Source organism: Hypanus sabinus, chromosome 3, assembly GCF_030144855.1.
Source record: "Hypanus sabinus isolate sHypSab1 chromosome 3, sHypSab1.hap1, whole genome shotgun sequence".
Classification (NCBI taxonomy): Eukaryota; Metazoa; Chordata; class Chondrichthyes; order Myliobatiformes; family Dasyatidae; genus Hypanus; species Hypanus sabinus.
In genome coordinates, this window is record NC_082708.1 from 119,842,366 (window position 1) to 119,855,290 (window position 12,925).

Here is a 12,925-nt window from a genome sequence, read left to right on the forward strand (position 1 = left end):
TCACTGGCTCTCCACTTGGCCTTCAATTACCTGGACAATGGTAATATCTACGTCAGACTGCTGTTTATTGATTACAGCTCAGTTCTGATCAACAAGCTCCAAAACCCAGGCCTCTGTACCTCCCTCTAGATTCTCACTGGAAGGCCACAGAATTAATATCTCCTCCTCACTGACACTGGTACACTTCAAAGATGTGTGTTTAGCCCACTGTTCTACTTTCTCTACATACTCACATTTGTATGGCTAGGCACAGATCAAATCCTGTCTGTAAATTTGCTGGCAGAATTTCGAGTGGTGGCAAGAGCAAGATAGATCAGCTGGCTGAGTGGTGTTGCAACAACGACCTTGCACTGAACAAGGAATTGATTCAGGAAAGGGAAGTTGAGGGAATACACACCATCCTCATTGAGGGATCGGAGTGGAAAGGGTGAGCAGTTTCAAGTTCTTGGGTGTCAAAATCTCTGAAGATCTATCCTGGGCTGAACATATTGATGTAATTACAAAGAAGGCATGACAGTGGCTACATTTTATTAGAAGTCTGAGGAGACTTTAATGTCACCAAAGGTACTCACAAATTTCTACATATGCACAGTGGCTGCTAACTGGTTGCATCACTGTCTGGTATGGAGCGGCCACAGGGCAGGATTGGAAAAAGCTGCAGAAAGTTGTAAACTCTGCCAGCTCCATCATGGGCACTAGCCTCCGCAACATCAAGGAAATCTTCAAGAGGTGATACCTCAAAAAGACAGCATCTATCATTAAGGACCCCCATCATCCAGGACTGTTCTCTTCTCATTGCTACCATTGAGGAGCCTGAAGACACACTGAGCATTTTAGGAACTGCTTCTTCCCCACTGCCATCAGATTTCTGAATGGACAATGAACCCATGTACACTACCTGACTATGTTTCTTTTTGTAATTTATATTTTTATGATTATGCATTTCGCGGAACATGCCAGTGGTATTAAACACTGGAATTGTGAAGACATGGCAGGAATTGGAGCTGGGATCAGAGGAGGGGCTGAGAGTTGAGGGTGACAGAGGAGAGGGGAGGGTTGGTCTCTTCAGGGAAGGTAGGGTGGGAGGAAGATGGAGGCTCCTGAGGACCAAAAACCTGAAGGGGGAGCCTGAGAGACCCGGAATTGGAGAGTAATAGTAGGGAAAAGGGAGTTGAGGTGCCCAGTTGCAGTGAGAAAGGACTTTGCCTGGAAGTGGAGGTGGAGGCAATGGATGATGCGAAGAAAGAGAAAACCTGGCGGTTGAAGGCATGGCAAGAGGATGAAATGTCAGAGGTTGTTGGAGATTGGCCCAGAGCTCTGGCAGCGACTGAGACAGGTATCTTTTGTGCCTGAGAAGGTGGTGCATAGAATTCAGAGGGAGAAGTGAGCAGCAGTAGCAGTCAAATGAGCACAGGTACTTGGGATCCTCAGTGCGTCCAAACTGGGAGGCTGGAAACAGATTTGGAAGCCATGTGGAACAAGATGGTATTCTGCAGTATCTAGGTATTATTGTGCATGAAACAAAAAAAGCAGATAGGTCCAATAAGTAGTCCAGTTGTACAGGGTCCTGGAATACTCTGCAACTACTGCTCTTACCTGAGAAAGGATATTGCCATGTTGGAGTCTGTTCAAGCGCATTCACCAGACTAACTCCTGGGATGTGTAGCATGAGGGGTGTTTTAATTAAACACATAAGATTTGAAGGGGATTTGACAGTTTGGACATTGAGCTGCTTTCATGAGTGGAAGAGTCACAAACAAGAGGATGTAATTGCAAATAAGGGCTAGTCATTTCCTATGTCATAGGTTAGTTACTCTCAGGAATTCAGATCATTACATATATTGATTATAAATACTGATAAATATTGGAAAGATTAAGGAATTGAATATTATGGGGAACTGGAGAGAAAAGAAGTTGAGACGAGCCAGGATAGATCAGCCATGATCATTGTGAATAGCAGGACAGGTTTAAGCAGCCTGGTTCCTACTTTCTTGCGTTCTTGTAACCCATGATGCTGAGTTAATGCTTTCTTGTTTTAGAACCTCTTGCCAAGTACCCAACCTCCCAGTCTTCATTGTGACAAGCGTTCCATTATGTATTGGAACCAGGAATTTCACATGCACATAATGGCTCACACTGCAGTGTGCTTTATCTCCAACTCCCAGGACAACATGGGAATCACACCAGTCGCCTTCTTTTGATTCTTTTTTGATTGTGTAGCTTTTGCCATTTTAAATAGTATAATAGTACAGTAAAATAATGTCTGTGTATAGAGACCGAAACAAAGATAGAAATAACTGCAAAATCCGCAAATACTTAATAGGCTGATAAAGGTATCAAAACTCATTATTGTTATCAAGGTAATTTAACAGTGGGGACTTGAGATGAGGAGCTGTCTCTGGGTAAGTCGTAACACAAGAGGTTCTGCAGATGCTGGAAATCCTGAGGAATAATCACAAAATAATGGAGGAATTCAGCAGGTCAGGCAGCATCCATGCAGAGGAATGAACAGTCTACATTTCAGGCTGAGACCCTCATGAGGACTCAAAAGGAAGGGGGAAGAACACAGAATAGGAAGGTGGGGGTGGAGAAGAAGCAAGGAAGTTGAATGTTGCTATGGAGGCCTGTTCCTTGCAGTTCTGTCTTTGTAAAAATGCTTTTCTGAAATTGCTGAATCTCTTAGCAGCAGTTTGTTTATAAAGTACTTTGAATATGTACAATGAAAGATTCTTCATTCATCTGGCCACTTGTTGGCGAACCAAGGCCATATCAAAATTTCTCTGTTTTTCCAGCCATACTTGTGGTTTTTAAACCTCACTTGTTTGTGGATTTATTGCCATCTAATTAAAGGCCAACATTCATCATATCCTCTTTGCAGATTCTGAAGTTGAGACAGTAGTTAAGCAAGATTGTATCTTTAATGTTTTGCTTGGACGCATGCTTCAACTATTAATTGGCTAAACAAAGTCAGGTCTCAAATCTCCTTGTAGCTAAGGAAGCTTGCCAATGCTGAGTTAAAAATTCCTTAAGCTCTCACTAAACTCTGCATGTGCCTGCCAGAAATTGGAAAACAGTTCTTGTACTGTGCTGGTTCTCTCTTGGTTTATCAATGTGGGATGTGTCAGGCTTTTAGCAGGTACGGTTGGAAAGTTTCTGTCATATTAATTCTGAAATGAAGCCAATAGGTAACTGGTTCATTGTTTAGAAGGATTTCAGCAGCAAGACATCCTCTAGTTCAACTATGCAGTTGTGGCATGTTTTAGGATTTTGGCCCTTTTCACACAAATGTTAACTCGGTGTGGTTCATGTTTTTTAAAAAACAGCATACTTAATTCCAGATTTCAAGAAGTTTAAATTTAACACGGCACAAGAAAGTGGGAGGGCTAAAATATTTTAAAGGAGGGCCGACAAATTTGTTCAATAATACTTCCACTTTATAACCAAGTCTCAGAGGCTTTGAAACTTGGTGTAGATTCAGGCAGATTCAGAAAACAGGCAATAACCTGAAGACTTCTTAATAGTGAACATGCTGCACTGTTTAGAAGGACAAGGGTAGTAAGTAGGTATGCTATTGTATGGAATAAGCAAGGCCATTTTATCTTCACTTTTGGGTCAAAACCCTGGAAGTGTGACTAATAGTAGGATGTGGGTATGATAGCCTTGTAGACAGTATGAACATAAGAAGCTATCCCACCATTGATTCCTCAAAGACAAGTAACTACCAGGCTTGCTAATGATAGCCACAACTTAAAATTAAGATAATTTTAGTGGGGAAATAAGTCTTAGATGTCTGCAATCAATCAGAAAAATTATCAACCAAACTTTTCATTTATAACCTTTGCAACCAATCCTTAATTTCCATGTCAAACTCTTCTACAGTCCATCAGTAGAGGTAATTTGTACCCTTACACACTCTTCATTTTAAACAAGCATACTTGAGCAATGAGTTACATTTGTGCATTTAACAGGAACTTCATTAAGTCTTATTAGAGAAGCAAAGAAACAAAAATTGAAGTGTACAAAGCATGAAAAAGGCTTCCTTATTTCTCTCATTATCATCTTCTTTTCCCAAAGTGCACACAATCTCTCAAGTCTTCTCAATTAGAGTGCAGACAATAAGATCTCAATAGTTACAATAAACAGCATTAGACAAGCTTAATAAGGCAATCTATTAAACTAGTGGCACATTAGAAAACACGTTCTGATAATCTTATGAAGAATAAGATATCTCTTCAGGCTGATCTCTGATTGATACCACTGGTGTGATTACAGTGGTATGCTCCATCAGGTCCTTGCTTACTGCTTCAGTTCACCCCATATTGCACTAAGCACTTTGACTGTGGCAAACATCAACACTCACACCATGGCAGAATAAATGAATGTGTTTAGGAAGGATGCACTGGATGAATATCAGAGCACAGATGGAAATGAACACATGCTTGCTAGAGAAGATGAAAGAGATCATTTGGCAGAGAACCAGCTTGCATGTTTCTTCAGTAGTTATGTCTTAGGAATTAGATCTCCATTGCCATTTGAAAGCTGAACTTAAAAGAAAGATGCTGAGTTATCTTTTCCTGACTTTGTTCTGGTATTCTCTAAGTGCAAACTTCTTCATCTCACTTTCTTTCTTTGCTCCTTTTAAGATATTCCCCAAAAGTTCTTTTAATGAGGCATAGGACAGTTGCTGCAACAGCTTCCTTATCTGCATGGTATAAAATTTAACAATGCTCCGTGAAGATATTTGTCAGGTTTTACAACGTTAAAGGCCTACATAAATACAAGAAATCCTCACTATTAATCTACCCAGTATAAACATCAAAATGGTATCACTGACAGGGCCACAGAAGGTCTAAAGGTTTTTTATACATGAGGGCCAAAGTACTATGTGTAAGATAATAGAATGATACACTCCTGAACTCATACAAAGGCTTTCTGCCATAGCATGTAGAAAGAGAAGATCACAGAGGAAATGAATTAAACTAGGCCTACAATGTCTCTCCATTGACACAGCTTTAATTTCAAAATGCTCACCTTTATTTTTAAATCCTATTCACAGTCCCCTGTCATTATGATCTTTGTAGTAATGCCTGCTTTGCAAGCCTTTAAGATCTCTGTTCCTAGAAATCGGACGTATTTTCTTTCTGCACAAATTGTACATAAAAGCTGTTTTGAACACAGTAGATTGCTTATCAATTAGAAAAGTGTCCATGAGAAAAAGATCCCATGCACCTGACGTGACTCGTGTTTGTTTGGTGTCAATGAATCATACCATTGGTCACGATAGGCTGTTGACACCAAGAACCACAGATCTCTGGGCGACAGCAAAGACCTTTATAGTCAGCACACAACAAACTAGTGCTCACTTTGCAACGGCAACTAAAGAGTTTGCACCATTACAGTTATGTCCAAATATCTAACCCTACTCTTCAATAGACAATGCTATATCCAATAATTAACTGGAGGTCCTTTTACAGATTGCAGCCCATTTTTGACATCACATACTTCCCGGTCCTTTGTTCAGAATGCAGTTTACAGAGGCTTGGCAGTTGCATTGAGATTCTGATGGAACTCCAGACTGTCAGCCCTGTTTTAACATGCAAACTAGTGTGCAATTTGTGCTTAAACCAATGCATTCAAACGTGCAGTTTCCAGAACAAGATGTCAAACATTTGTGAAGTAGGTAAATGCTACAGGGATCATATACAGGAGAGAATTTGAAGAGTATCATTTTTCTCATATGACTACGCTTCATGCAGCTGTCCAGCAAGCCAGATTAGATTCTGACCTCATCTCCTGCCTGCATGGAATTTGCATGATCTCTCATTAACCACAAGGGTTTCCTCTGGGTCTCCAGTCATCTCCCACATTCCAAAGGTATGCTGGTTGACGATCAGTGGAGGAGGTATTAATTGGTATATGTGAGAGATCTCTCCTGGGAGGAGCATAGATTTGGTGGGTCTTAGAGCCTCTTTTTATGTTTTAGGAAATATGGAATGATACTGCACAATTTAGCAAATTATTTTGGAAGAAAGCTATCTTTGCATTCTTAGGCAATCTAATAGGATCGTGGATGATTTACTTTCATTCCAGATGAGTTACGAGGTGGTTGATGTGACAAAAATGGGCAGAAGGTTGTAGTGTAGTGTAGTTTAGCTCCTCCTGCCTTACAGGACCTCTGTGTGCTCCTGACGAATGCATTTGAGTTCTCAAAGCCGTCCTACATGTCCCTTCACTACTTCAATGGTCATGGCCAAGGATTCCCACAAACTAGCGCAAATGTATCATGTGAATGATGCTACAAGGTATAAGCAAGCAGCTTTTGTGTGTATGCCTGAATCTTTCTCTCTGTATTCTCAGTAGCGTCTTAAAGCATCTACACCGTACCTACACTGTACCCTATGCCATAGGGTGATGTGCACCTCCCCAAAAAAGTAACTCACACGTCGCGGCGATACAGACCGCAACAACTGTGATTGGTCCGCTTGGTAGCATCGTATCTCCTCCTACACATTTCCAGTTGCTTCTTCTCCACTATGTCTGTACACCGATGCAAATCATCAAATCTACCTGCCGACATGTGAAAATGTTTGAAGTGCATTTCCTCGTCCACGTCGCTCACAAAGAAACTCAACACAGTGGATTAGAAACCCCACCGCCAACTAGCATTTTGGCGCACACCAACGCATGCTCGCTAAAGCGTTGAGCAACACAGAAGTGAAAATCAGGCCTACAGCGTAGTCCATACGCACAAACACTGCAGGGCTTGGAATGGAGTGTGTGTTGTCTGTTCCAGGAGTCTGTTGTTGGGCATGCACATTCAGGTTACCATACTGATGGGTCAGTAATTGATTTACTTTGCTGGTGGAAGCCTGGGCGAAAGCTGAGATATAAATATTCTGGCCTATATGCACTTTAGATATCACCTGAGGCAAGTGAATACACACACACACACAGACACGCACACGTACACACACACTCTCAACTGAACACCACTCCACTTCCTTTGCAATTTTTGCTCATTTCTTTCTCAATTCCTGCTAAAACATTGTTTACATTTACATTGACATCATTTATTATTATATTGTAATTTGCCCTTTACTGTGCCTGCCTATTGTCTTGTTTATTAATTATTGTACTGTCTTGCACTGTTTTGTGCACTTTATGTAGTCCCGTGTAGGTCTGATGTCTAATGTAATTTTGTGTTGTTTCACGTAGTCTAGTGTAGTTTTGTGTTGTTTCAGATAGTCTAGTGTAGTTTTGTGTGCTTTCATGTAGCATCAGGGTCCTGGAGAAACATTGTTTCGTTTTCACTGTATACTGTACCAGCAGTTATGGTTGAAATGAGAATAAAAGTGACTTGACTTGACTTGACTTGATAACCAGGACCGGAATTCCAGGGTTGTTGACCTGGGAGAAACTGCTGATATTGGTTTCCTTACCCCATTAAGGATTTTGTAAAATCAACTTTAGTGGTAGCTCTCCTGTGCCTTCCAGTTCTTGCTCACTGAAGTCCATACCTCAGGGGGATAAAAGAGAATAGGGATCACACTGTCTCAAAGGTCATCAACTTAGAGCCAGGTTTGAGATATTGATCCTCAAAATTAAATTATATGCAGCACGTAATCAGTGCATCAAAATATGTCCAATTTGTATGCAGTTGTTCTTTCAATTCCATTTTTGGTTCATCAATAATTCTAATCCTCCACCCCACAAGTGACCATGCCATCAGGGGGCCTTTGCTTCAAAAGAGTCCCCATGTGGCGAAGTTTCTTACAGGTTAAGTCTATCAGGTGGTCGAATCTGTCGCTGCGATCTACGTAGCACCGGCTCTGATTGCACAGATGCCGGTGGTGGTGATTGCACAGGAGACGGAGGTTGTGCTGGTTCCAGCCCACTAGGCGTCAGTGATCCCTCACACATGTGCGAGGCGCCTGGTATATATGCGTACGAAAAGCCCGGTATATGAGTGTCGTGAGGAGTCTGTGTAGGGCCTGGTGTGCGCGGTGTCACCTTGGGTACAGGGTTCATAGTTACCGGAGAGTGTTCAGGGTAGTGATCTGCTGCACCTGCGGGCGCCAGGTCGCGGACGGAGACCGTGTCCTCCTGCCCATCAGGTAAGACCACGTAGGCATATTGGGGGTTCACATGTAGAAGGTGAACCCTCTTGACCAGTGGGGAGTATTTAGTACTCCTCACATGTTTCCAGAGCAGCACTGGCCCTGGGGACGTCAACCAAACTGGTAGGGTGGTCCCAGTGACAGACTTCCTAGGAAAAGAGAATAGGCGTTCGTGAGGGGTGGCACTGGTGGGCATACATAACAGGGAGCAGATAGAGTGGAGTGCCTCAGGGAGGACCTCCTGCCATCGAGAGACCGGCAACCCTTTTGACTTAAGGGCTAAAAGTGTGGCCTTCCACACTGTGGCATTTTCCCTCTCCACCTGTCCATTGCCCCGGGGATTATAACTCGTGGTCCGACTAGTAGCAATGCCCCTAGCTAGCAGGTACTGGCGCAGCTCGTCACTCATAAAGGAGGACCCTCTATCACTGTGGATATAGCAGGGATATCCGAACAGAGATAAGAGCTGGCGCAGGGCTTTTATGACGGACGTGGTAGTGGTGTCGGGGCAGGGAATGGCAAAGGGGAGCCGCGAGTACTCGTCGATAATATTGAGAAAGTAGACATTGCGGTCGGTGGAGGGAAGGGGGCCCTTAAAGTCAACACTCAGTCACTCAAAAGGGCGGGTGGCCTTGACAAGTTGCACCGTGTCAGGACGGTAGAAGTGCAGTTTGCACTCAGTGCAGATTTGGCAGTCCCTGGTCATCATCCTGATGTCCTCCAGGGAGTACAGCAGGTTACGGGCTTTCACGAAATGGTAAAATCGGGTGAACCCTAGATAGCAAAGTTGTGCATGGAGGGTGTATAGCTGGTCGAGCTGTGCACTAGCACACGTCCCCCGGAATAGGGCATCAGGGGGCTCATTGAGGCTGCCAGGCCGGTACAGGATATCATAGTTGTAGGTGGAGAGTTCTATTCTCCACCGCAAAATCTTATCATTTTTGATTTTGCCCTGTTGTTGGTTGCTGAACATGAACGCAACCGAGCGCTGGTCAGTCAGCAAGGTGAACCTTTTGCCAGCGAGATAGTGCCTCCAGTGCCTAACAGCCTCAACTATGGCCTGGGCTTCTTTCTCCACCGCCAGTGCTGCTATGGAAACATGTGAGGAGTACTAAATACTCCCCGCTGGTCAAGAGGGTTCACCTTCTACATGCGAACCCCCAGTATGCCTACGTGGTCTTACCTGATGGGCGGGAGGACACGGTATCCGTCCGCGACCTGGCGCCCGCAGGTGCAGCAGACCACTACCCTGAACACTCTCCGGTAACTATGAACCTGTACCCGAGGTGACACCGCGCACACCAGGCCCTACACAGCCTCCTCACGACACTCATATACCAGGCGTTCCGTACGCATATATACCAGGAGCCTCACACATGCGTGAGGGACCACTGGCGCCTCGTGGGCTGGAACCAGCACAACCTCTGTCTCCTGTGCAATCACCACCACCGGCACCTGTGCAATCACCACCGGCACCTGTGCAATCACAGCCGGTGCTACGTAGATCGCAGCGACAGATTCAACCACCTGATAGACTTAACCTCTAAGAAACTTCGCCCCATGCGGACTCTTTTAAAACAAGGGGGGGGGGGGTGAATGTGGTGAACTACATATACCTGTCTGGACACGCCCCCTCCCACAGACCCCTGTATAAAGGCGATCAAGGCCTGAGCCCGGCCTCTCAGTCTCCAGGATGTAGTATGGTGGTCAATCACTGCTTGTTCCTTCTTCCAGTCAATAAAAGCTGATATCTCGCCTTTACATCTCAGAGAGAGTTATTGATGGTGCATCACACCCCACAAGTGACCATGCCATCAGGGGGCTGTTAATTCAATGGAGAAGTTGATCCTTAAAAGGATTTCCAGTAAAGTTATTTAAATACAACTAAATATTTGGAGGAAGGTTAAGAAGTTTATGGACTTGATATCATTCATTATACATTTTTTGCTACAAACTGAAGGTTGAGCTACAATTTCTTAGACAGAAGCTAGTTGTATTCAAACTTAAAAAACAAACATTTGCCAGTCTAATTATACACTCTAGGACACTTCCTGGTAAAGTGTTAATCTTTGATGGATGAAGAGTTGCACGGGTACAAGGGTTTGAAGTAGATCCACGTGCATCAGACATACAGCAAAACAACCAGGCTTTAAGAGACAGAGGCCCAGAGGTGCAGATGACTGCAAGCACATTTAAACACACCAGAAAACTGTAGAAGCTTTAGCTGGACAGAAGCATATTTGGCAAACACTGTTATGAATTTACAATGCTCCTTGTCCAGTGTATATCACAGCCAATGCTCAATACACAAATCAGTTAATTACTGGGCCACCACAATCCATGAGAAAAACCCCAGGAACATGGCTTCTATGAGAAAACAAGGTTGGACAGGGAAGCCTTCTTCCTCTGAACACTGTATTTAAAAACCCACAGAAGAAAATATAAAGTAGTGCATCAAGAAAAGAATCTACTGCTATCCTCTCAACCCATCTACATCATATTAGTATTCAGCTACAGGATTCTGATCTACTCTTTCCTAACTTCCCGTATCCTGCATCTTAGTTAAGATTTAGACAAGCAGACTAAAGATTAAAATATGCCCTGTAGTGTATAAAATCTGTTAATTAGTTCCATTGTGCTATATGCAACTATTTATACCCTCTTACCTGTAGGCTGCTGGTAATTTTCACATATTCTAGCAAGTAATTATCAATGATAACAGAAAGCTAAATAAAGAATACTTCTATTGTAAAGTTTTTCATATATATAATGGTATTTTAATGTGTCCTGAAAAACTCAGTTAAAAGGTTTTGGTTACATACCAGCTTTTAACAATTGAAGTGGAGGTTTTGATGTCAATATTTCTACACTGCCATTTTATGTTTCAATTAGAACTGTAACAGGTCCAGACTATCTGAATACCTTTTCTTAACTGTTCCTAGTCTACATCCTTGAGGCTGCGCAAACTACTATGCAGATAAGTTACTTTTTGCTCAAAGACATTTTCTTTGCCTCCAGATCTTCATGGAATGAAGCAGTTATCTTTCAGAAGTCACTTCACTGGGACATCAGCCTTATAGCTTTGTTAAGTGATCAGCCATTCAGTTCTTGGAAAATTTCTGAATCTGGTTTCTCTGAAACATCGAATGGGTGACCAGATCCCCAACGACTTCTATTTTGGCTTCCTTCAAAATCGGATGATCAGCCACTAAGAAGGTAAGAACAAAATAGTACAGTGTCATATTTCCATAAATAATATTATTTAATCTGTTTGCCATCAGCCAAATAATTTCAATTCCTGGGGAATACCCATTGGAAAATCAGTTCATTTGGTTAGAAAAGTGAAATAATGTTTTATATAAGACTTACTGTCCATTAATTTAAATGAACGAAAATTTGGCAGGTTCCATAATGTGTCTATGCCTCTGATATCCACAAGACAAGTTTAGCTCTCCTGAGTCCTGTTTCTCCCCATAGACCCATTCCACAATCCCACAGGCATAAAAGCTTTCCAAATCACATCTCCACCAGATATAACTCCTTGTGGACATCTGCTGCTGGACACTTACTCTTTTGCTCATTGGTTTTTGCTTTTAGACAAGGAAATGGACCCTGTCTGGGTAAGAAATGGGAGAAATTCCCAGACAGCAAACAAATGAAAATCAAATGAGCCTTAACATAATCAACAGGACCATAGCAACCCCTGCCTTGCTCCACTGCCACCCTGAACTCTGTGCACTTCAGTCACTATCAGGACCACTTCACGTGTGGATTCACTTCTGATTGTTCACCACTAATGGACATCCTAAGCCACCAGTAGTGCATGCTGAAGTTTCCTGACAAAACCAAAGCAATTTATAAGTCTTTAAAATTATATATCCATCAGACCCTAATACAGTTAGGGGCAAGGTCTTGATCCTTCCCCTCTTGTTTGCAGGTTTATGAATTCTGCTCAATTTGTACTCTTGTATGAATTCTTCAGTGAAGTGATGCAAAATCCAAATGTGATCTAATCTTATCTGGTTTCTGAAAACTCTCGTTTTATACTTTACATGGCAAAATATTCATACATATTATTTAAAGTTGAACAGCACTCAAATGAATAAAAATTATTCTTTTCTATTGAATAATATTGCACAGTAGATAAATAGCTCATGATTATTTCATATCAGTACATGACTAGGATTTCTCTATGAGAGCTTAGATGATATCGCAGCTGTTAGGCATAGCTGAGTCTTGAAGAAGCGTCTCAGCCCAAAATGTCGACTGTTTACTCTTTTCCATAATTGCTGCCTGGCTGAGTTCCTCCAGGCATTTTGTATGTGTTGCTTTGGATTTCCAGCATCTGCAGATTTTCTTGTCTATTTTTATTAGAGCTTTGTTCCTGTCAATATTTCCTTCCTTTCAAGACCAACACTGCTGTTCATTCCTTCCTGGCTTAACAACTATATCTATTTTACACTAAAAACTATATTTTACTGTGCTGTTTTCAAGTGCTTTCTGTCCACTGTTCTGGGTTTAACACCAGATATTACTTAGTCAGTGCAAGATGTACAGGGAGTTTTAGGCCTTTCTGAATCTTTACCCTGGTGACAAATTGTGAAAGTGGTGTATTGTAGTGATGTGTTACAGACAGCGCTGAAATAACAACATGCAGTCGGTAAGTCGTTTCGAGACTAGTTTATTCAAACTTCGCGGCGCTGGCATTTAATCCCTAGCGCCCACCCTCTCCGGGCAGAAATGACGTCAGAGGTACATTACCAAAGTCTTCCCCGCGCGCTGGCTATTTGTGAGCCGATTCACCTGCG

General features: G+C 42.5%; 1 protein-coding gene across 1 annotated transcript in view; it reads right to left on the reverse strand.

Moving 5' to 3' along the window:
- Positions 1-10,897: 10,897 nt before the first annotated feature.
- Positions 10,898-12,925, reverse strand: part of LOC132390822 (uncharacterized) — a 258,761-nt gene continuing 256,733 nt past the window's right edge. The window contains exon 13 of the mRNA XM_059963366.1: positions 10,898-11,325. Within this exon, the coding sequence (XP_059819349.1) occupies positions 11,219-11,325 (107 nt within the window). The 3' untranslated portion in view covers positions 10,898-11,218. The remainder of the gene's footprint in view (positions 11,326-12,925) is intronic.